The 24978-nt window shown below is 36.3% G+C and overlaps 1 protein-coding gene across 5 annotated transcripts in view; it reads left to right on the top strand.

The window, feature by feature from the left end:
* Nucleotides 1–24978, top strand: part of TAF2 (TATA-box binding protein associated factor 2) — an 81278-nt gene that overhangs the window by 2781 nt on the left and 53519 nt on the right. For 2 of the 5 annotated variants that reach the window (XM_068525698.1, XM_068525696.1), the window contains exons 3-10: nt 6584–6744; nt 14209–14327; nt 15668–15809; nt 17027–17258; nt 19549–19733; nt 21060–21173; nt 22776–22875; nt 24515–24600. In XM_068525698.1, the coding sequence (XP_068381799.1) occupies nt 6584–6744; nt 14209–14327; nt 15668–15809; nt 17027–17258; nt 19549–19733; nt 21060–21173; nt 22776–22875; nt 24515–24600 (1139 nt within the window). Of the gene's footprint in view, nt 1–836; nt 941–6583; nt 6745–8157; nt 8293–14208; nt 14408–15667; nt 15810–17026; nt 17259–19548; nt 19734–21059; nt 21174–22775; nt 22876–24514; nt 24601–24978 lie in introns of those variants that run through there. The other 3 variants (XM_068525697.1, XM_068525699.1, XM_068525700.1) reach the window with 3 other exon arrangements.

Below are 24978 nucleotides of genomic sequence, written 5' to 3'. Positions count from 1 at the left end.
TATACACTGTCTGTGGTTGCTTTGGAGCTACAATGGCAAAGTGGAATAGCTGCGACAGAAACTGTGTGGCCCGTTATGTCTGTTTACTATCTGACCTTTTAAGAGAAAGTTTGCTGATCCCTGGACTAATCTATCGGTGTGAAGAAATGGCAGTTCAGCATTATTCCCTTCTAAGATATTAGCTGTCACCAGTATCTTTCATATAAGACAGTAGAAGAAAAGTGGTTGAAAGGATGTGAAAATTAATTGCTACAGCCTCTGCTTTCTTTAGCTGGTGTCTAGGTCAGAGTTGATATACACAGCTTCCTTATTCCTCCACCCATTCATTTTTCTCTTTCCTTTTGACAGCATTTCTTTTGGTCTGCCCTAGACCTTCATTCCTGTAGGATCTACATCCTTGCTTGTTTTGACTTCATTGAGTTGTTGCAGTTTTCCATTGATTAGGACTGTTGGTCAAGTGGACCTAGGAGGCATTCCAGTGAACCCCCTGGATTGCAGATGGAATTCTTGCTTTTATTGTGTAGTAGAATCTCAGTTGCTGCTCGTCATTCCAGCCAGTACAGTGACCCCTTTCTCTGCCTGTTGGTTCAGTGGCATGAGGAGCCCAAAGTGGTCAAGTCTCAGCTTCCAGTTTAATAGAACCATGACTCTGTGCCCAGGTGGATGCATTCCTCCCTTAGCTACTAAGACCTCCAAACACACTGACCCTGAGGTCATGAAGACAAGAAGCAAAAATTGTTCAGTGGCTTTCTGAAGGAATGTTGAACATAGTCACTCCAACTTTTGTCCCTTGGTTCCCAGATCTATTTTGGCTGTGAAGAGATGACCTGATATATTGTCCACTAGTTTAAGATGGCATCCTGTTGGAGGTCTCAATTGGTGCTGTAACTGAGCCTTCAGTAGTTGATCGTGTCAGCTGCTCTGGATGATAGGACAAAAGGTAAAACCAGTAAATTTTGTGTGTAAGAGCCCACTGCCACACTTTTCTGTACACATGGAGGCATGTATGGGATAGCATGTTGACATGTATGGCTTTTTGCAAGTATATTATAGTTAGGGAAGGAAAATGTAGAATATGTGTCTTTTTTATATAAGGACAAATTACTGTCTCCCTCCATGATACCAGCTGTCTAATGTAGTCATTTTACTGCTGAGTGACTAACTGATCCTTCCTGGGAAGGTCCCGTATTAGAAGTTCATTTTGATCCTCTGCTATTGGGAGGTGAGCACTCAGCAGTGGTGGTAGCCAGATAAGCTTTGTTGGGGGAAGACCATGCATAGCCTGGATTCATGCATAGCCTCCATTCTTGCCCCAATGACCACTTTGTATATTGAGCAGGGTGGCTAGGGAAAGAGTCTGGGACATCTACTGGATAGATAATCTTGCCAGTTGATTTTTGAGGGCCCCCTCCGCAGTCTCTGAGGATGCCTCTGTTGGTCACTTATGTGATGACATAAATATTTTCATATTATAGCTACTCTGAGAAACTCATTTTTACATTTGCTTCTCCCACCATCCTCTTTATTTTCAGTCTTCTTGTCTTGTTCTTTCCATATTCCTAACCAGCTGGCCAACCCAGCAGTTGCCATGGATCAGTGTAGATGTATACTTCAGGTCATCTCTGCTTCTATAAACAGTGTACAGCCAGTTGTATTCACCAGCGTTCTGCCCACAGTAGGCTTTTCTTCCGTCGTCTTTCAGGACCACACTTCAGTGGGTTCTGATGGCAGCTACCATCCACTTCCAACTGCGCTGGCGTGCTGTGCAGACTTAGTAGTAATTGAGGCTTGTGCTTTGTCCTATTCTTTTAATTGAGCATGGGGACCTCTCCATGAGGCCGTGGGTGTGGATTGAGGGAGCGGTGGCGATGCAATGGGAACAAGTCCCGTTGGATTCTGAGTCACCTGCTCATGCTGTTTGCTCTTTGTGCCTGTGAACTTGCTTGGGCCTGGTCCAGAGGTGGTGTTTCCATTTAAAAATGGAAAGCTACTGCACATACTGAGTTCGTAATGGCCATTTTAGGTAACAAAAATTACATGAAATTTTGGGGAGTCCCATGATCATGTGTGCAGTCTCTACTGCAGGGTCTCATAGCAAACCAGTAGTTGGCTTTGCAAATGGAAAACAGTTGTGGGCAGAAGAAGTCATGGGTTTCCTCTGAAACCCCAGGAATGATGGTGTACTGTCATTCTGTTGAAGAAAGCTGGAGTCAGTAAAGTACCTTTGTCTGCTGTGGACGTTCCCAATACTGTTGGACATGCTGAGTCATAATGCCCAAGTGGCAGGGCAGCTTGAACCACAGCCTGGACCTACTACAGAACCCTTTCTTGCTCTGGACCCCTCTCAAAGCTGATTGCCGTATAGGTTGCTTAGTAAGTAGTATGCCTAAATGTGTATATTGCATTCAGAATCCAAAGAAGCCTACCAATTTTTGTGCCTCCTTTTTTTCCCCCCTCTTGGTGGGCAGTGCAAAGTGAAGCAACTTGTCTTTCACTTTAGAAGGTTTATTTTTATGTGCCTCAGACCACTGGAACCTTAGAAGCTTTATTGATGTGACAGGCCCCTGAACTTTCATGGGATTTAACTCGCAGCCTCTGCTATCCACGTGTTTTCTATTAAGGCATTTAGAGAACTTACTCTTCCTTTCTTACCAGGTCCAGATAGCATGATGTTGTCAATATAACATACCAGTGTAATTCTCTGGGCTGTCCTGTCCTCTGGGCTATCAGGGGACTTTTGGACTATGTTTTGACTGAGCAGGAGAGTTGATATAGTTATTAGTTACTAGATGACAGTGAGGGGTTTCTGACGTCTGGAAGACAACCTGCTTCTGATTGATTTTTTTTTTTTTTTTCTGATAGGAATTGGGGGGAAAAAAATTGGCCTGATAATTAATCGCAATATCAGCTACCAAGAACTGTGCTGATTCGCTGCGGTCAAAGTACTGCATCTGCAAACATGGTTGAGATTGGCAAGTTTGTGATAAATCACTATCATTCTCGAAAACCTACTTGACTTTTGCACTCGCCAAATAATTGAGTTAAATGAAGACGTAGTAGGCATCATTCAAGTCTCTGTGGTGGTGGCATTAATCTCTGCAGTTCCCCAAAGATGTCTAGTTGCGTTGATTTACTCTCTTGGAGAAGGGGGATGGGTGTTCCAGTGGTGTCCACTTAGTCCTTCCACTGTAGTCCTCACTCAGAGAGTGAGGTCAGAGAATGACTATGGGGATTTGCCAATCACTAAAATGTATTCTGTATGTTCTGGACTGGGGAAATAATCTCCAGTCCTACTCTGCATTAGACATGGGAACCCCTTTATTACTTGACCTCCAAAGACCGCCAGTCTGGGGAATACCCTGGCAGTCCAGTGGTTAGGACTCCACTCTTTCACTGCCGAGGGCCCGGGTTCAATCCCTGGTCGGGGAACTAAGAGCCCACAAGCCGCGCTGCACAGCCAAAAACAAACAAACAGAAAAACCCCCAAAGACTTCCAGTGTGACTAGTGGACTACTGTAATGTTTTGGGACTCCAGGGATTAGTGTCAGTTCAGAACCAAGATACAGTAACCCCAGGAAAAGGGCAAAAATTAATTTATTTGAGGTGACATAAATCTCAAGATTTTAAAAGAAAGATAAATGAGAGTCGAACGTGTTTGTAGGCATGGAAAAAAGTCCTATAAAGAGGAGAGATTGTAATTATAGGAGAGGGTAATTAATAGAGCAGGATTTCTGAGAATACTGCAGAGGATGACCTCTAGTGCAGTAGTGGAAGGATCCTTCCTAAACAGGAGGGAAAAGATAGGTATGTGCAGCAGAAGGGCAAGAGAATCGATAGTTGGCAGTAGAGTGGTTCAAGTTAAGGATCTTGGGTGGATGAGGAAGAACGTAGCGCTAAAAATACCAGGGAGGATTGTAGTGAGAAACTGGAGGAGGCCAAGGAACAGGAGAATTTCCTGTGGTTGAACAGGAGGACTGGCAGAGAAGTACAGGCATTGTGGACGTTCCAGTTTAAAATGTCAGCGTCAGAGCGGTCCTGAGCAGTGAAGAGGTGTCGTTCAGAGTGGGATCTTGATTGCTCTCCTGGAATGGCAGTGAAGGTTGTAGGAATTGAAATCAGGGAACTTCGAAGCAGTGGTACTGCATGGATCAGCTGTGTCTGCATTCATGTCATGTAGAGTGATGGCTGAGATGGGTTAGAAAGGTAAAGAATGAACCTTCAATGAGTATTGGGGAATTTGGGCAATATTAATGAGAGGAACAGAGGATGGTGTACCTGTATGGCTTGAACGCATAGGAAAAGAAGTAGAAAAGGACAATAATGAAAACATTTACTAGATGCCAGCTATGATTTTAAGTGCTTTCCTTGTATTGCTCAATTATAATAACACCAATAGGTAGGTAGTGTCAATATTCTTGTTTTATGGATGAGGAAACTGAGGTACAGAGAGCTAGAGTAACTTAGCTCAAGATCATATACTTACTGAGTAGTGGAGCTGGACTTGAATGCAGGCAGTCTACCTCAAGAAGACAATGACACTATTCTGCCCTTGCTCTTATGGCATATGCTATATAAAAGCCTATAAATGATCTAGAAATAGTGGAAAGTAGGAGGTTTCCTGTTTTCCCTTCTTCTAATTTATAGTGAGTGAAAGAATAAGTAGCTTCTTTTCAAAGGGGATTCAAGAGATGTTTCATCTAAGGCTGACAGGTAGAGGAGTTTTTGAAAAGGTTGAATAGCACAGGGGAGTTACTTCAAATGGGGTAGGGACTCTAGGAGGATGGTCAGCTGTCAGGTGGTGGGGAGAGAGCAGGAGCAAGAAGAAGACAGTAAGTGAGAGGTTAGATGACCCGGGGGGTTGCAGTTATGCTAGTAGCCAAGGCTGACAGGGATTGGAGGCCAGTCAGTGGGTCTGTATGTTGCAGGCAGGTGTAGGTTAGGGCTGTAGGTGGTGTCAGAGACCTGATGGTTCAAGGAGACTGGGCTTTCCCTATCTTCATGAAGTATACTCCGTTCACTGTTTTATTATTGTTAAACTTAGTTTAGAAAGCAAAAGCCTATTCTTATGTCTCACTCCTGTGACCACTTCACGACAGCACTTTCCATCATCTTTTCTAGTTCACTTTTGACATTATCTTGGTTCTCCTTGCTGTCTTTCAGCTGATCCAAGCTCATTTATGTAGATTGGTCATTGGATTGCTGGTATGCTAATTAAGGGAATTTGGATTTTCATACAGTTGCTCACAGTTTAACACCTTTCAACTCAAGAGACTTCATCAGCAGTATTTTTGCTTCTGCTTTTTTCTGTTCTTATTTGCTTCCACATAAATCTGTCTAGATGGTCTAATTTAAGGATGTATGACTCTCTTATTTGGGAATTGGGGGAAAAAGGGCTGTGCAATCAATAGGCTTTTGAGCAGTTGGGCTGAATGTTATCTAAAAAATATTCTTACGTTCTTGCATGTTATTTAAAAGCATTGTACTGAGAGACATTGTGGCATAATGGGAATCAGTTGGGATCATTTAGATGTGGGTTTGAATCTCAGTTCTCCACTTATTAATGGTATGATTTTCTTAACTCTTAATCTGTAAAAAGTATAAAGTAGTACTTGTCTCTTAAAGTTGTTAATGGGATTAGAGAGAACATAGGAAAGTAGTGTAACGTCTGGCATATAGTAGTGCTCATTAAATAGTAGCCATTACAGTTGTTATAGTCTAGTTCTGTATGGTTATTGCCTGAATTTCATCTTAGATATTCCTGTTGCAGCCCCTGAAATGTTACTGTTTCATGTCCTCCATATTTTATGTTTCCAACCCAGAATATTAAACTCACTGGACATACATTCAGTGTTTCAGTGGTCCATCCTTCCCATTTGATTCAATGCAAGAGGGTGGTGGACAGTCGGTAGGTATATTTAGCTGTCTCTCATGTCTTATGTACCTGCTTCAGATAGATGGCTCGCCACACAGCTAATGTGGTAGAACTGTGTATGGCCTTGGGACTGCTTGGTAGGAAATGATGCAGCACTTTGAAGTGTCTGCTGCTCTTGGAGGTGGCAGTAGATTTTTCCCTACTTGCCTAAATGTTTCTTGTAACTCTTGCCACTTCACGTCCTGATTTACCTCCCATGAGGAGAGACTCATACTTGTTAGCTTTGGTGGTATAGTTTTTTACCCTATTTTGAGGGGCCTTGTTCTTTTACTCACTGAAGTGGTTTTGATTCTCTTTTTGCTCTGTTGGTTTTTTTTTTTCCCCCTTCCTCTCTGTTTGGATTCCAGTCTGTCTATAAATTCTTATATTTGTGAGTAGTCCTTTTACTTTCTTTTCTAGCAGATGGTCTACTTTTCACTGATAGTGAATGTGAACCACCAGGATGATAAAGTATACGTAATTCACACCCATTCAGTCACTAGGACAGCCATAGTTGAAGTGAAGATCCTTGGAGAGTACTTGTATGTGTGTAGCTATTTGGGATTCTGTCTCCGGATTGTAGTATGTGTATAAGTAGTAGAAATCAAAGAAATATGTTCTAAAACATACCTGTGTTCATTTTAATGAAATTATTATTCTTTATCTTTACAGGGATTTGTGGAACTGACTATATTTCCCACAGTTGCAAACTTAAATAGAATCAAGTTGAACAGCAAACAGTGTAGAATATACCGAGTAAGGATCAATGATTTAGAAGCTGCTTTTATTTATAATGATCCAACCTTGGAAGTTTGTCACAATGAATCAAAACAGTAAGTTACATGCTTTAAAAGTCGGTATTTCTAACAGTTTTTTTTTTCATTGATTGGATTAATTTTTTTCAACAGATTTTTCTTAGATTATTATTAGATTCTGGTTCCCAATTTATTTTTTCTAATTATAATTTCTGTTGCTTCTACCACTGCACACATTTGGTTCAAAAAATTTTACTAGCTCTGGCCAACATAGTAAGTGATTAAGTTTCCTTTCTTCAGACTGCAGTTTTAAAGAAGTACTATCAGAGAACTTTAAATAAATTTTCTTAGCCATTTTTCTACTTTAAAAGTTTTAAAAAAAATATTAGTTTCATAGATATTAGTGTAATCTTCAGTAAATTAGATGATACTGTAATCTGTAGACCAGAAACTACTTTAAAATATTCTATAAAATATTTGACAGCTTTAGAATATCATATAAAAATAGTCTGAAATATCTCATTCCTTCACCTTAAGTATTGCATCTATTGAGGCTACTTCTGATTTTTATCAGTAATCTTATATCTTTGTGATCAGCTTTATGTTCTGCATCTTTCATTTAAATACTTTGTTTTCACCTTTCCACGTATAACATGATAGACTTCGTTTTTTTATTGTTTTTATGGTCAGGTAATATTCCATTTATTCAGTATACTGTGGATGACATGATTATTTTCTAGATCTTTTTTTGTCCTTTTACTTTGAATTATTTCCTTAGGAAAATAGGATTACTTATTGTTCTTTTATGGCTCTTTTTAGCATTTCACTTGATTGTGCCCTGGGAATATTTGTACTGCTTTAAATACTGTCAACTACATTTGAAGGCACTTGTTTTTTCCGTTTTGATAGCATTGGATTATATCATTTCTGTGATTCTTAGTATTTTGGGTTAGAATGCCCCAAACTGTAAACTCTGTTTAGTCAAGGTGATATTTTAACTAGTCTGTATGTGTAATATTTGACTTAAGGGCAGCAGTTCTCAAAGTGTGACACCTAGACAAGCAGCATCAACATCACCTGGGAACTTGTTAGAAATGCAAATTTCCAAGCAGTACCCCAGACCTACTGGTTCAGAAACTGGGGATAGGGTCTTGCAATTTGTGTTTCAACTAGCCTGCCAGGTGATTCTGATAGAAGGTAAAGCTTGAGAAGGAACCACTGCTTTAAGGGATTGGGAGGGTTGAGAAAGGGGACTTACCAATAGACATATTTATCATCCCAATAATCATTGGTTTAAAATCTTTGAAACTCAGAAGAGAAAACGGTGTTGGGAAAATTCAGGATGTCTCTGAATTGCTCATGTGACTTCCCGTTCTATAAAGGTGAGTGGTTGAAATTACATGCTTTTACAGCCACGCTTGTGGAACTGACATGAAAAGACTTATTACAAAATCATCTGCATCCTCTTTCCCCCAGAAAAAAACAATCATTTGCCTTTGGAGCAGTAAGTCTGTACCACTAATGGATGGAAAAGGCATGTGTAAAAGAGCAGGTAGGGGAGCCATTACCTTGCCAGAGGCCAAAATAGCCACCCTGTCGAGCCTAGAACTCTGCATTGATGACAGGGTAAGGAAGCTTCTCCATCTGCCAGTCACAAAACAGTGTTTGCACAGCTGCTTTACCAGTTGTTGCTGCTCAGGTCTCAAAGAAGATAACCTGTGACAGTGCAATGACAGGAACAGTGGACTTCAAATCTGTTGAGAAAGCAAGCTTTGCTATGTTAATTTTGAGGTGATGATATCCCCTAAAACTTTTCTCTAGGGATGGGGAAGATACCTCATCACTTTTAGTATTATAAAGAAAGAAAAGGAAGTCATAAAGGAGAATATTTTCGAAGGTTGGGTTAGGAAATTGGGAACGATAGAATATATTTAAACTTTTCTTTTCAGGTAGCACCAGAGCTCTCTTAACCGTGGTCACTTAGTATTTTCTGCCTGGCTCTAGAATCCTGATTACTTTTTAAGAGAGATGACAGTTATTTTTGCTGGCGTTTGTTTATTCTCTGACTTGTTCAAAAGAAGATTTGAGAGTGGTTTTAGAATTTTATTAGACAACAGTTTTTTAAAGTAGCTAATGAAATTAGCACAAAGGGTAAAAAAGTATAGGATGGTGGGTACCACACTGTTAAGTTACTAGAGGAAAACTGTAGATTTGGTTTTGATATTTCTGGTTGCCATACGAAAGAGGGAAACACTATTGTTTATAAGATTTGTAAGGCAAAAGACAGAAACCTACCAGTTATTCAGAAGAAATACTGCTTAGCAGTTAGATGTGAAAGGTATCTCCTGTGAATGATGTTATTTATTTTTAAAGAGAACTTTGGCAAAAGCAGATAGTTAAGGTCTTTAGCATGTCCCTAGATACTTCTGTTACTTTTCTTGTTTCTAAAGTAACTTTCTTTCTCTAATGAAGCAGTAGAATTTCTGCTAAAGCTGAAACAGAAATTAAATGTAGCAGATTTGAATTGGAAGTTAAACTTAAAACTCAGTGGTTAAATTTAGTCTTGAATATGTACAAGAATGTCCTAACATTCAAAGAAGTAATATGCTACTTCATCACATTTTCTCCTTATTTGTTTTAAAGTTAAGGTGCCAGGCCCTCCTATTTTTAATGGCAAGAGTGTGCTTACCTTGGTTGAGATTCAGCACCTTTGAACTGCAGGGGGAATGCAAGGAAGGGAAACATTTAGATAAGGGACTAAAAGGCATTTCTACCTATTTGATCCAGCTAAACGTTAGCTGAGTTGTTAAATTACCTGTGCTAGCAAATAAAATACCTGTTGGTTATGTAACATCTATAAGGCTTCTCTTTCTCTCCGTCTGTGTCTCTGTCTCTCTGTCTCTCTGTCTCTCTCTCTCTCTCTCTCTCTCTGGCTTATTGTCTGCCAGGAAAATAATTTAAGCACTTGAAGTTTCTCCAAATATATTTTCTGTTTGAATCTTACATATTGTAGGTATAGTTTGCCTCCGTAGAAGCTATGTCTCTTTGGTGGTTTTTCTGTTTGTATTTGTTTTTTCTTTTTTTCTTTTTTTTTTTTTTTTTTGCTACATTTCTGTCTTCTTAGAATAAGGTAAATGTAGATTTTACCAGAGAGACTGTTTCTGTGCGTGAGTAGCCTACAGTGGCTGACATCTCTTTCCTCCTTGTTTCTTTTCCTTCCCTGGATAGGCTTTGCTACTTTGAGAAGACCTTTTTTATTTTACTTGAAAAGTCTCCACTTTCCTGAGTTTCAAGAATCAGTTTAATTCCTGTCTCCTGTCTTCATTTCCATTAAGGAGTGGCAGTAGAAATGAAGCTAACTTAAGATATAAATGAAGTAACTTTGAGTGATTGGAGCAATTTTTAGAGTGATTAGAATTGATTTTTTAAATTGCTTTTTTTAAAAAAAAGATTTTCTAGGTCCTATATTTTAATACAGACGTCTACAAAGAGATTTTAAGTGTTATTATTTTACTGATATCATATGGTAGAAGTGGTTGATTCCTTTATTGATTATGGTTAAGTAATATGGATACTAGTTTTATATTTTAACTCAGCCCACAGTGCCTCACTGGCAGTTGTTTTAGTAGTATTGCTTGGAATTTAGTTGTCATAATTGAAAGAACTTTGGGGTTTGTTTAGTCAAAACTTCAGCAGGAATTTTTCCTATACTATTCTACCTTCTGCTTGAATACGTCCAGCTCAGGAGAGCTTACTATATTTTAAAGCACCCCTTTCATTTCTGAATGCTAGAAAGTTCTTTATTACATCGAGCCACAGTCTGTTTTGCTATAATGTTCACAAACTTATGCTAGTTAAAAATTGTTTTCCCATAAGTTTTCTCTTTTCCAGTCTGTAGTATCTCAATACTTTCAACCATTCCTCATTTAAAACTCTTTCCAAATTTGTTAACCATTCTCTTTGCTGTGCTCTGAGTACTCTCTGGTTTGGCATTGTGTTTTCTTAAATGTGGTAACCCTAGAACTAGATAGGGTTCTTCTTATTTGGGCTTCTTGTAATCACAAATGCATAGCAGTAAAGCCATTTTGTTCTTATCTATACTCATTATTTCTAGTGGCTTGAAATTCATTAGCTTTTCACAAATAGCTACTTTAAAGTAATTGACTCAAGTTTGAGCTTGTTATCAGTGAAATACCCTAGGCTTTTTCATAGAAAAACTTGTTAAGGTAGAGTTTTCTCTAAGCAACCTTATTTCATGGCATCATTATCAAATGTTGTTTCAATTATTTTTGAAAGTCATTTTTATTAATTTTGATATTGGTTCCATTTCTGGAAAATGGATTTTTCTGTTGGCTTTTACTTATTTATTTATTTTATTCTGTATGTGAATTATAAGACAGAAGAAAAAACTGAGTGTTGACAAGGATATAGAGTAGAACTCTCAAACACAGCTAATAGAAATGTATATTGAGATTGAATGTATACATACTCTATGATTGGTGGTCTCACTCCTACGTGTATATCCAATATGTTCACCAAGAAAAAAGTACAGAACTGTTCACAGCAGCATTTGTAATAGTCAAAACTGTAAATTACCTGAAAACCCATCAATGGTAGAATGGTAGATTGTGGTATATTCTTACACCGTTGGAATTCTAAAAGTAATGAGACTGAATGACCAACAGCTAGATGCAATGATATGGATGGATTTCACAAACTTAATGTTGAATAAAACAAGTCAGACACGAAAGAGTGTGTATTAAGTTGTTAATCCTATCTCATTAGATGTCAGAATAATAGGTTACCCTTGGTGGTAGGAAGCAGGGCTAGGTTAGTGATTACAAGAGGGCTTCTGGGAGGCTGGTAAAGTTCTGTTCTTGCTCTGCATGCTGGCTGCTTTGGTTTTGTGAAAATTCATTGAACTGTATACTTAGAGTGTATATATATATTTCTGACGTATATTGTGCTTCCATGAAGTTTTTTTAAATGGAGAAAAAGTTTACAAATAATTAGATCTTAAGTTTTGCAAAATCTGCACACACAGTTTTAAGAAGCACACGTTCTTTATCTGACAAAGAATTAACAGATTATTTTAATTTAATATAGATATTTATAATAGGTTCTTGGAGAAAATTCTTTTGATTACCTTAATTTACTAGTTTTTACGTATCCCCTACAACATTACTCACCTTTAAGCTTTGTTTCCTTAAGGAAGAATGGGGATTGCCATGGTGGTAGTTATAGGGCAGGGGCATATTAATATTTTGCAATCATTATTATTCTGAAAATTGGAAACACTTATAATCTTGTCTTGTAATTTTTGGCTTTTATTAGGTTATTATGGAAGGAAACATTTTTGATTCATATTATGAAAGGAAACACTGAAATCCAAACCATGAGAAGATTGTTCCTCATAACTGACTTTCCAATAGATTCCATTTATAATGACTCACCATTTTATTTGGACCACTTTACCTTTTCTCAGGAAATAAGATTAAGTGAGAATAATTTTCCATAAAAAAAAAATGAGTGGTTTAATATGTAATATTTAAATTTGGCCTTTTGTGTAACAAAGATTTTTTTATTTTTGAATTTCACAGATAACTGGGGGATATTACAGGTTCTTCAGCTATCTTTCAGATTTCATGTTTTTGAAGTTTTATTGAAAAGAAATTGCAACCTATAAATATACAAAGTAGTTTTTAAAATTAGATGGTATGTTAACTAAGTACTGGTAAGGATGCAGAGCAACTGGCATGTTCATATATTGCTGATGAGAATGCAGAATGGTATAGCTATTCTGGAAAACAGTTTAGCAGATTCTTACAAAGCTAAACTTATATTTACCATATGACTCAGCAGTCCCACTCTTGGGTGTTTGTACTACAGAAATGAACATTAAATTCACATAAAAACTGATACACAGTTATTTGTAGCAGCTTTATTCCTGATAGCCAAAAGCTGGAAGCAACCCAGATGTCTTTCAGTGGACGAATGAATAAACAATCTGTGGTACAGTCTATTCAATGTAATACTGTTCATTATAAAAAGGGACAAACAATAGATACATGTAACACCTTAGATGAATTTCAAAGACATACTGAGTGAGATAAGCCAGCCTCAAAAGGTTGCATTCTGTATGATTCCATTTATTTGACACAGGGCATAGCACAAGGGGCTTTTGGGGATGGCAGAACTGTTCTATATCCGGATTGTGGTGATGGTTACACATGTTAAAATTTATAGAATTATATACCAAAGGAAAAAAGTTACTTTTACTGTATGATAATTAAAAACAAACAAAAAAAGATGGTATGTGAAAAAACAGTCATTTGTTTTTTATTGTGGTCCTGGAGTTTTTAATACCTTTTATTTTACTTATTTATCTAAGAGAAAGAAAGTGTTAAAATTATTGAGAAGTCTGCTTAACTACTTTCAGAACCTTGTGTTTTGTAGTTGTTAAAAGTCATAGTTAATAGTACATCCTTCCTAGTTAGGAGAGAGTTGGAGATGGGGGGGGGAAATGGCCTCCGTCATATTGAGAGTGTAAGTTTAATGTTTTCTTTCATGGCTTTTCCTCTCAAAATTTTCCCTATAATTACTCTGTAGAGTATATGAAACTTGTCTTTTAACTAGGTTAAAAATTTATTAAGCAAGTGAAATATCACTGACTTTACTTTGTGGAGTTATCTAATGGCAAGATGATAGACATAAAGGTGCACAACAAGAATATGGCTCACAGTATTGTGTCTGATCTTGTTTTCTTGCTCTTGCCATTCCTTGTCTTTTTTCTTTCTTCCACTTCTTCCATATTACTTTAACTGATTTCAGTGAGGAAATGCGATATGTGTGTGTATGTATATACATATGTATATGAGTTATTTTTATGGAATAAAATTAGAAAGTCAGATGAGAACAGTATTTTCATATTTCCATAAGGCTTCTGTGTATTGTTTTCATTCAGTAGGAAATAAGGCCAAGTACCTATTGAACAAATATTTTTTGAGTGCCCCCTGGCATTTAGGGGATATAACAGTGAACCATCCAAAAGTTCCTCTCCTTCATTAAGCTTACATTGTCACGTACTGGGGAGTGGAGGGGAGCAGTATTATATTTTGAGGAATTAATTCCCATTCTGATTTGTTTTAAACATCTTAATTTCTATTAGATTATAAAGCTTGTTGAATCCATTCAAATTTTCGCCAGATTGATAAAGAATAATTATTTCTTCAATTCTATGTATATTCTTTACATTTGTATTAAGAAAGTGTAGTGGCTTTGGCATTCTAAAATTAATGAAGGGTGTGATAGTCATAATAATCACATAGCATTGGCAAGTAGACTATATATGCCATTGCATTTATAGTTTAATAGTTTTAGTCTTGGGAAATAGAGCAACAGTTACTTGGCTAAAGAGCATTCCTGTGAGTTATGTAAGCTGATATAATGGTTACAAACAAATGGTGCCAAGTATTTAAGAAAATGCCTGGTGAAATATATGGCTTATTATTAAAGCTGGCTTTCTCTTTTTTCCCCCCCCAGGAGAAATCTCAATTATTTTTCCAATGCTTACGCAGCTGCGGTTAGTGCTGTGGATCCTGATGCAGGAAATGGAGAACTTTGCATTAAGGTTCCATCAGAGTTATGGAAACACGTTGATGGTAAAATACCAAGAACATGTTGAGTATACAGTAAAATCACGTTGGATTCAGTGACTAGAATCTTTTCATGAAAATTAATGGTACCTAAATTATAAATTAATCAGTTGAAATATACAGGAGTTGGAAGCTCTTTTTTTCCTTAAAGATAATTGGCTAACAGGAAAATAGCAATCAAGGGCTAAGACAAAAAGCAACTCATTTCACTGTTGCTGTTAAAGCGAAAGTTATAAAACAAAAATTAGATGGTTGGAACAATTTGTCAAGATTTGAGAACCCACACAGTATTTACTCAGTTTAGAATTATAGCATTTTATAAAAGGAAGGATCCTAAGAAGTCATCTGATTCAATTCTTTCCTTTTACGGAAGAGTAATCTGAGGTTTAAAGAGAGTAAGTGACCTGCTGAATGTCACTAATTAGTAGTAGAGCCAAGGCTAGAACGTAGGGCTGCTAACACCCACTCTGCATACTTTTACTTTGTCTTATTGTTTCTGAATCTTCTTTATTTCCTTGTATAAAGTTACAGCCATTATAATTATCATACATAACCTTCTGCCTACCTTTATTTTGCTTTATAAAATTAACCAAGATAAGGAAGTAAAAGACTTTGTTCTGTTTTTGCTCTTTTTGGATAGTTTGTGTGTGTATGTGGTGGGGGGAGGGGTTTACCTTGCAGGGGGGTTGCCTAGTTTAGGGGGCAGGCGTGGAAGGTCATCATTGCATGTTCACGGGTTGGAGAAAGTCCATATTGGTTGCAATGTTTGGAGGGAAATTAAAAGGAACATCTTTTTTAATCTTACAGAAGCAACACGTATTTATTACTTAGAAATCAAACATAGTAAATAATGCTGCATAATGTAAATTTTTAGGTAGTCCTTCCCTCCTACCCCACTCCCTACTCCTCCTACTCCTTAAAGTCACAAGTAGGGTTAACAATCTGTGCGAGAATGTACTAACAGAACAAACTTGAAAAGTAAGTTTTGAATTGGATCTGGAAGGCCTTAACCATGTGGTAGTTTTAAACTCTTTTCTTTAGGCAGTATAGCATTGTCAGGAATGTTGAGAGGGGGATATGGTACGACCAATATTTTGGGAGAACACAATTAGCAGTGACTCGAATTGAGTGGAGGTAAGAACACCAGTGGAAGGAGACTGTTGAGTTCCTGTAGGCAAAGAGATGGTAAAAGCCTAAACTAGGTTAAGTAGTGTGATCTTTTATGTAAAACTCAGCCTTTGATTCCCACTTTATGTTCAGTGTAAGTCTTTGCCCTTATTATATCGACCACTGTTACCTAACTATATTTTTATATATCAATGTATGTATGTATTTATTTGTTGCAGAATTAAAGGTGCTAAAGATACACATCAATTTTTCTTTGGATCAGCCAAAAGGAGGTCTTCATTTTGTGGTACCCAGTGTAGAGGGAAGTATGGCAGAGAGAGGTGCTCATGTTTTCTCTTGTGGGTATCAGAATTCCACAAGGTAGATTACTAATTCTTACGTATTTCAGTTGATTTCATTTTTTCAATTGCATTTTTTTCTATGAATATGCAATACATGTATTTAGTATAAAATGAGAAGTATGAGCTTGATCCCCAACTACTTGAACCTCTTCTGAATCTTGTTCCTCTTCAATCCTGTCTTCCCTCCTTTCCTTTTCAAGTCTAATGTTCTAAAGTCGTCTCAATTCTTTCATTTTTTAAACTTTTGTATTGAAGTAAAACATACAGAAAATTACACGAATTGTAAATAGAAAGCTCAATACATTTTCACAAGTGAACAAACTCGTGTAATTCACACTCACATCACGAAAAAGAACATTAACATTACCAGCATCACAGAGTACCCCCTTCTACCCACTTCCATTCACTCTTGCCCACCTGGTAGCCTCCTGCCCTAGGGCAACCACCATCCTGATTTCTAAAATACTGTAGATTGATAACACCTATCTTTGAACTTTATTAAATGGAAGCATATGCCTTATGCTCTTTATATCTGCCTTTCTTGTGTAACATTGGTAGTGAGATGTACCTTTATTGTTGCATGTAATTGTAGTTCATTCTCATAGCTCTACAGTTAACCATGTTATTGAAATATTATGTGTAGTCTCCTCAGATTATTAACTCCTCCAAGCCAGGGATGATGTCTTATATTTCTCCGTGTTTCAGTAACAAGTACAGACCCTGGCACATAGTAAAACCTGATCTGAATAGAACGCTGAGTAGAAATTTTATGTCTGGCTTTACCAGCACTGTTTGAATTTATGCAATGCATCACATACTCCAGAAAAGCAGTTTCCTGACGTTATGGAATAGATTCTGAATATTGTATGTTTTAAAACTTTTTTGTAAGCATTTTTAGTTTCCAAAAATGAATGCTACATAAAAACTGACTGTGAATATACAAGTAAAAATTATTTTTAATTAAAAAATTGGAAACTAAGAATTGCTTACCTCTTTTCAGGGTTTAAACTGGAGGTACTACATGATATATTTTATTAATATTGCCAATAATATTTGGAGACAGGACTCTATCTTTAATCACATTCTTTCAGATTGCTCAGTAAAAAACATCAGTGGGCAAATAGCTAAAATTTCTTCTTGTGCATATTCTGTAAATGTTAAAATAACTTATATGTGGCAGAAACAATGTAGGTTACACTTTCAACATGTTTTCTGCACTGTTGATCTTTTTTCTAGATTTTGGTTCCCATGTGTTGATTCATACTCTGAATTATGTACATGGAAATTAGAATTTACCGTGGATGCTGCAATGGTGGCTGTTTCCAGTGGAGATTTGGTGGAGACAGTGTATACCCATGATATGAGGAAGAAAACCTTCCATTACATGCTTACCATTCCAACAGCTGCATCGAATATCTCCTTGGCCATTGGACCTTTTGAAATACTTGTAGATCCATATATGCATGAGGTAAATCATAAGCTTCTTGCTTCTTCCCCTCCCACTCTTTCATGCCTAATCAGAAGAATATTAATTAAGTACTAAGTTTTTCTTAATTCTTCTTTCAACTGTTAGAACTATCACTAGAGAGAAAAGGTTTCTTTACCTGAAATATATAATGACATGAACTCCTTTTAAAATGCTGGCATATTAAAATTCTGTATTTTTTTCACCAGAGGGCTTAGTGTTCCAAAAGAGCTTCAAGTATACCTTAGAGTATAGGTTGGTTAGAATATAGGTTGATTTCTGTAACTGATTGTGTTACAGAATTAACATGAGTTTATGAATGTTCTAGTTCCATCTCCAGAACCTGAAATACTACAATTTCAAAATTAAAGAGCAAGATTTATTCTCTCTTCAGCATATATAGAGGGAAGAGAAAAGGCTGAGGCAGGCAGGGTTAGAATTCTGGTCAATGAACTAATGAAAGTTTCCTCCCAATTTCCTCCCATCCCACATCTGGCCACAAATCATGGATCAGTTGATAAGCCCCATAGTGCTTTTAGGCCTCCTCAAGCATCAACTTTCTGGTGGTTTTAAAGTGATTCATTGGTTATTGACACTCATAGCTTCTGTATAGGTTTAAAGTAACATTTGAATGAATCTCTATTTACTCTTAGTCCTTTATGTTTTTGATTACAGTTAGTTTAGTTTTAATTATAAGGCTTATATTGTGACTGTGTATATCTCAACTTCTTTCAGTTGTATGAGCAAAAATTGAGGGCAACCAGGAAAGTCAGTGAGCTCCTCAGTCTGCTCTTGTAATTTGCTTTTCCTGAAATTTACAAGATTTATAAAATCACTCATGGAAAATACTCAAGATATTTTATGAATGATTTGCTTTTGGTGTCTTGACAATGACTCCTAAAAGTATATTCACTGATAAGATTGGCAGTGAATTTTATCATCTTTGGTAAATGATCAACTTGAAAATCAAGATTTGATTAGTACCTGCTTTGTATTTTGGAAGAATTTTTGTTTTCCCACTCTGAGCCATTGGATGGGAGAAAGGTAAATGACAGTCAAGAAATGTTTTTCCTGAATACTTAAAGCCCGTGACTTAATCTTTCTCTGTCTCAAATAAATAGTTTCTATTGCAGTATCAGTAGATTTGCTATCATGTAGTTTTGTCTAAAAGTGAGTCTTCTTTATTTGATGAATAGTATTTTATTTTTTGTTTGTGTACCAAGAGGAGTGCTTACCATGATGCAGTTTGGGCCCTGACCACTAATGTTAAATAAATGCTCACCGTTCACTTATGGTAGTCTCTAATCTGTTCTTTTATAATGTTGTCAGAAGAATAGTTTTTTATTGTATATTAAAAACTTTCCTTGCCTCCATATCCTGCAGTAATCAAATTTCTTCAGCATGGCTTTCAAGAGCTTCTAGAATTTGACCCTAATATTCCTTTCTAGCTTTTTCCTCATTACTTTTCTATTTATGTTATATTCAATATAGTTTACTTAGATTTTTTTCTGACCAAACCATATTTTTTCCCGTCTTTGACTGTTTGGGATGTCCTCTTTTCCTCCTCTCCTTACCTATGAAACTTTTGTTCAATTCAAAAAGATTAGCTCAAATGTAGTCTTCATGAAACCTTGCTGAGTCATTCTAGTCAGAGTGATATGTCATAATTGATGTTGTTCATTTGGCACAGAATCATAATAAGAGACAGTGAGACAGTATGTGATATTTGAGTGTCTGTGTCCAAAGTGGGATGTAATGTGAGAAAATCAGAATTATTATTTCTGTTGCTGGTATTTCTTATCTCCTCACTACCAGTAAGCTTCCCTGCAGTTTTCATATTGTTTTTTATATGTACTGAAGATAGTATAATGACTGTTAATTATTTAAGATAGTACTACGATGTACAGTATTCACTAGGTTAGATATTTATGAATCAAAGGCAGGTTTACAATAAGCCTTGGAAATTTAGATTGTTCTTGTTTCGTATGCATATGCAAAAGAAATTTTAATTTGGAACCAAAATTATTATTTTCATTGGATCTAAGCATTTCAGACTTATAATCCATCATGAAAATTTAAGTCTTAAGTGCAATGAATGTTTTGTAAACATAGTAAAAATAGTCACTAATTTCATACCAGTATTTTCTCTCAGTGCCATGGATTTATTAAAAAAAAAAAGGTTGGGGGGGAGGGATTTATATGCAGCTTCATTTATAACTGAGATATTTAGGAAATTTAAGATTTCAGTTAACTCTTTTATTTAATGATCTTCTTCCCTGCTTTTTATTTTTAGGTTACTCATTTTTGTTTACCTCAACTTCTTCCATTGCTTAAACATACCACGTCGTATCTTCATGAAGTTTTTGAATTTTATGAAGAAATTCTTACATGTCGATACCCATATTCTTGTTTTAAGACTGTATTCATCGATGAGGCTTATGTTGAAGTGGCTGCTTATGCTTCCATGAGCATTTTTAGGTTTGTATCCAAATTCAAAAGGCCTAAATTAGGTTAATGATGTGAAGATAGGTTATTTATTTTGTGATCAATTTTTTTAAAAATTTATTTATTTAATTTATTTATTTTTGGCTGCGTTGGGTCTTTGTTGCTGTGCGCGGGCTTTCTCTAGTTGTGGTGAGCAGGGGCTACTCTTCGTTGCGGTGCGCAGGCTTCTCATTGCGGTGGCTTCTCTTGTTGCAGAGCACGGGCTCTAGGTGCACGGGCTTCAGTAGTTGTGGCTCACGGGCTCTAGAGCGTAGGCTCAGTAGTTGTGGCACACGGGCTTAGTTGCTCCGCGACATGTGGGATCTTCCCAGACCAGGGCTCGAACCCGGGTCCCCTGCATTGGCAGGCAGATTCTTAACCACTGCACCACCAGGGAAGCCCCTGTGATCAATTTTAAGATGCAGTTTGAACCTTTTCCCTTCATTTTAGTTATGGTTGGCTTTGTAGAAAATCCAGTGTTTTCAAGATTGAAAAATGTAGAAAAGCATAAAGAAGAACATTTCAAAATAACCCAAAAGATTCATATTATCTTTATCCAGAATTAACTGATACTAATTTTTTACATATGTGTTTTAGTCTCTTTTTGGCTTATGCATTAAAAACAAAAATGATACAAGTTACTATATGGGTATCTAGTGAGGTTTTTTTCCTAGCACTATTTAAAAATTTACTGATATCATCAGAAATTTGTATGCAAAAAAAAAAAAGAGAGAGAGAAAATTTTATTTCTTTTTTCTTTTACCCTCTTTACCTCCCTCCCTTCTTTCATTCCTTGAAAAGTGCCAAATTTAGAAGTTATATGTCTCAGGGTCAGTCATTTTTTTTGGGGGGTCTATTTTCTCATCTGTAAAATGGACATAATAATAGTGTTCTTGCATTCTTCAGAGTTGTTTAGACAATCTGATGGGTCAATGCATTTGAAAGTAAATAATATAGCACAAAAAATTAATAGTGTTATTAGGAAAAGATTTTTGAAATTAGAAGAGCCCTTCATAAAAAGATTAGTGTCTGATTAACATATCAGTTTCTGATTGATGCTGCAACCCCCTACCCCCCTAAAAGGGTATTTATATTTTTCATGGAAATCAATGGGAAACATTACAGTCCTTGCTTTAAACAAAAGTTATCAAGATGATGAGTTTCAGCTAAAATTGTAAAAGCTCTTGGGGACAGTATTCTGGTTTTTCTCTTTTATGTGTTAATTAAATTCCGTTATTTTAAAAGTGTGATTATTTTATTTTGATTGAATAATTATTTATTTCTTGGTTATAATGAGCTGTCTCTTCTTTTCAATGCCAGCACAAACCTGTTACACAGCGCCATGATCATAGATGAGACGCCTTTGACTAGAAGGTGTTTAGCCCAGTCCTTGGCCCAGCAGTTTTTTGGATGTTTCATATCCAGAATGTCTTGGTGAGTAATTTCAAAGTTTACAACTACTGAGAAGAAGAATCAGGAAAGTTTATTTTTATTTTCTTTTCCTGCAGTGTAAGTTGAACTTTGTCCTAACTGCAGATAATTAACAGACACTATTATATATATTTAAAGAAAAGTAATCAGTATAAATTTCATCCTAAAGTTTTGGCCGTGTCCTCAGTATATCAGTAGAGTTAATTTTGTAAATTGCAATAAGAATAAGGTAAGAATTTTGATAACATCAGTTTCTTAAAGAACTAAGTAAATACTGTAGATACAAGGACTTCAGTGTACAGAGAACTATAGTTACAATTCTGATGTCAATATTCAGTGCAATTGGTAATACTTAAGGTAAAATAATGGTCCTCTACAATAGTGATGATGCTATAGGGATTTTCCTGTTAGTTCCTAGATTTGTACTAATTTACTTGAAAGATGTGAGAAATAAAGCACTTTTTATTTTCTTTTTTAAACTTGAGGTGAATTTGAAGAAATAGACAAAATTCCCTTAAGACTATAACTTATGATTATAATATATAGTATGTAAGTCTTGGTGTCTTTTTCTTTCTTTCTGGAGGGGAAAGGGTGGAGGGTAAGGCCTCTTGATTTGTAATTTTCCCAAGACACATAGTTTCATTAAAGGATAGTGTCTGGAACATGATAGACAAAATGTTTTAATGAAGGAATGAATGAATGGATAAACATACGAATAAATAAATGAATGAAAGGTGTCATTGCCTTTCCACTTAAGAAACTAAAAAATAAGTATTTAAACTTGAGGTCTTAGGATCTCACTGATAATTATGCATGGGATTGATAATAAAAGAATGTGGACTTTTAAGAATTGAGCAGTATTGGGCTTCCCTGGTGGCACAGTGGTTAAGGATCCGCCTGCCAATGCAGGGGACCCGGGCTCGAGCCCTGGTCCGGGGAGATCCCACATGCCGCGGAGAAGCTAAGCCCGTGTGCAACAACTACTGAGCCTGCGCTCTAGAGCCCGCAAGTCACAACTGCTGAAGCCTGCGTGCCTAGAGCCCGTGCTCCGCAGCAAGAGAAGCCACCACAGTGAGAAGCCCGCGCACTGCAATGAAGAGTACCCTCCGCTCGCTGCAACTAGAGAAAGCCCGCGCACAGCAACAAAGACCCAACGCAGCCATAAATCAATCAATCAATCAAAAAAAAAAAAAGAAAAAGAATTGAGCAGTATGGTCCTGGCTATGTGCATGTCTTTCCTTAGAGGCAGACAGTATGGGCAGACTTGGGTATAAGGGAAGCGGCACTGCCAGAGCAAAGCACAAACATAGGTACCTTGAAACAAGAGTATAAAGTGGTCTTATAATTAAGTTGATGCCAGATGTGAAGACGGTACAATGAATGGGTAGGTAGAATTCAGCCAGAGGAAGTGGGAAAACCAAATGGTTTGATAACTTTCATTTTCTTTAAGAAGGCAGAGAAGTACATGCTAATGCTTGTTTTGTTACCCTCTTTGGCCTTTGGCCAAAAATATCTGAAGAATTTTTATTATTAAAATAATTTATTATATTTTATTTATATTAAAAATACATAAAATGATGTATTATTATTTGACTTTTTGCTTAGGTCTGATGAATGGGTATTGAAGGGAATCTCAGGCTATATTTATGGTCTCTGGATGAAAAAAACTTTTGGTGTTAATGAATATCGCCATTGGATTAAAGAGGTAAAAGCAACTAGATCCATTATCCACTTAGAAGTCAATAAGACATGTTAGTGTTCTCCAGATTTTCAAGTCATGTGTCCTTTATTTTTTAGTAACTATAAAATACTTATTGTCATTTGAAAGTCCCTGAGTTTTTCCAGCAAAATGAGAATCATTTTACAGAGAAAGACTAGTGGTCTATTTTATCTGCTTTCCATTGTCAGTGTTGGCCTCCAAAGACTTTTTTGCTAAGAACGAGAATATTTAAGCTCCTTAAACATGAAGTTAGTTGTTAGATATATTCCAACTCCTCATAGTAGTCATTTTTAATGTAATTTTGTGCTTTCTGAATTTGTTTAGGCTTAGAACCTAGATTCTGGAGTCAGTTTGCTTTTCATTTTGCTTCATACATTCACAAGCTTTATTTATGATTTTGCTTAATCTTTCCAAGCCTCTTTTGTATAAGGAGAGTAAGTAGTAGTAGTATCTTCTACTACTAGTAGTATCTACCGCTACTACTAGTATGGACAGGGATTGTGAGACGTTATACATGTAATGTGCATAGTGCCTAGGTCATAATAAGTACTTATTATATGTTGGCTAGTCCTTCGGTGTATTTATGTTCTCTGTCATTTTCACATCTTTTCCCATTATTTAAAGATTTGGCCAAAAAGAGAAAGTCAGTTGTATTTTGCCTAGCCCATTCTGTTCATACACATTTTAATCATATCATGTTTATCTTCTCACCTCTCAGGTGGAAAAATTTCAGCCTTTAATAGCCTCATTAAATAGACCCCCTCTATCCTCCTTCTTTTCTCATTTTATATACCTTCACCATCTAAACCTAAACTTAAGTAAGCCAAAAAGTAATTGCAAAAGATTTCAAATATCGAGAACTATAATAAAAGATTCGTACATCTAGAACTGAAGAGTCCATTTTTAATTTCAAAAACTTAGTGTTTCAGGCACTGTTACAGACATTTTATAAATAGTAACTATCTTAATCCTCCTAACTACTCTGTTATTATTTGCATTTTACAGATAAGGAAACTGAGGCACAGAGAGGTTAAGTTATTTGGCTAAAGTTACACAGCTAGTGAGTAGTAGAGCCAGGATTCAAACCTGGCTTTTAACCACTTCATTATGATTTTTACCACTTCTCTGTACTGCTTGTATGTTACTTAAACTAGTCATGAATTTCCAGCACAGTTGTGTTGTCTTTTTTTCCACTTAAACTTTTATTTTTTCATTTTGAGCTGTGTCATATTAAAGAAAACTAGAGAAGTTTTAAAATTATAGATCCTGACATAACTTTATCCCTATTTGTTTTTACTTGCCTGAATCCTCCACCAGAAGCAAAATACAGAGAAGGAAGAAATAAACTTGGAGAACAGGTCAGAGAGGTTGAGGAGAGCCATTAGGAAAAGTTGCCAGGCTACTGGCCAGCCCTAAAGTCACAAAGTAGAGAAGGCTTTTTGGCTCTATCATTCAGCCAGTTGTGTAGTCTGCTTTGTTTATAACATAAACTAGCCTTCAAATACATTTCATTTATTTTCAGAAATTTACATTCTGATTCCAGCAAATTGGAAACCACAGTTGAATTCTAAAATTTGATATGTAAAATAATTTTCACTGACCCCTATTTTTATATCTTTTTAAGGAGCTGGACAAAATAGTGGCGTATGAACTAAAAACTGGTGGAGTTTTATTACATCCCATATTTGGTGGAGGAAAAGAGAAGGATAAGTATGTTTATTGTTCAGAGATACTACAAACCTTGATTTGTGGGATTAGTCTTTTAGGATCACTTGTATGTGTATCGAGGCCCACACAGGCCAAAGAAGTGGTAATAATGGTCTGTAATAATACTGAGCCCACAGACATTGGTAGTATTCTAATTACTCCTTTCATTACTATTGCATGTGATGACTGTAAATGGATTTAAACATTAAAAAAAGACTAAAAATAATAAAGCTTTTTTCTTTTTCATGTTAATTTCCTAATGCTAATATATCGTACTATTCTCGTAAATGTTTAAAAATAATAGAAAAGGCTAAGTAGATGATTTCGGCATCAACACATCCTACCTATACCTGTTTATCTGAATGGTCAGCTACCTAGACA

Source organism: Eschrichtius robustus, chromosome 17, assembly GCF_028021215.1.
Source record: "Eschrichtius robustus isolate mEscRob2 chromosome 17, mEscRob2.pri, whole genome shotgun sequence".
Classification (NCBI taxonomy): domain Eukaryota; kingdom Metazoa; phylum Chordata; class Mammalia; order Artiodactyla; family Eschrichtiidae; genus Eschrichtius; species Eschrichtius robustus.
The sequence above is the reverse complement of the archived record's forward strand: the minus strand, read 5'-3'. Positions and strand labels throughout refer to the sequence as shown.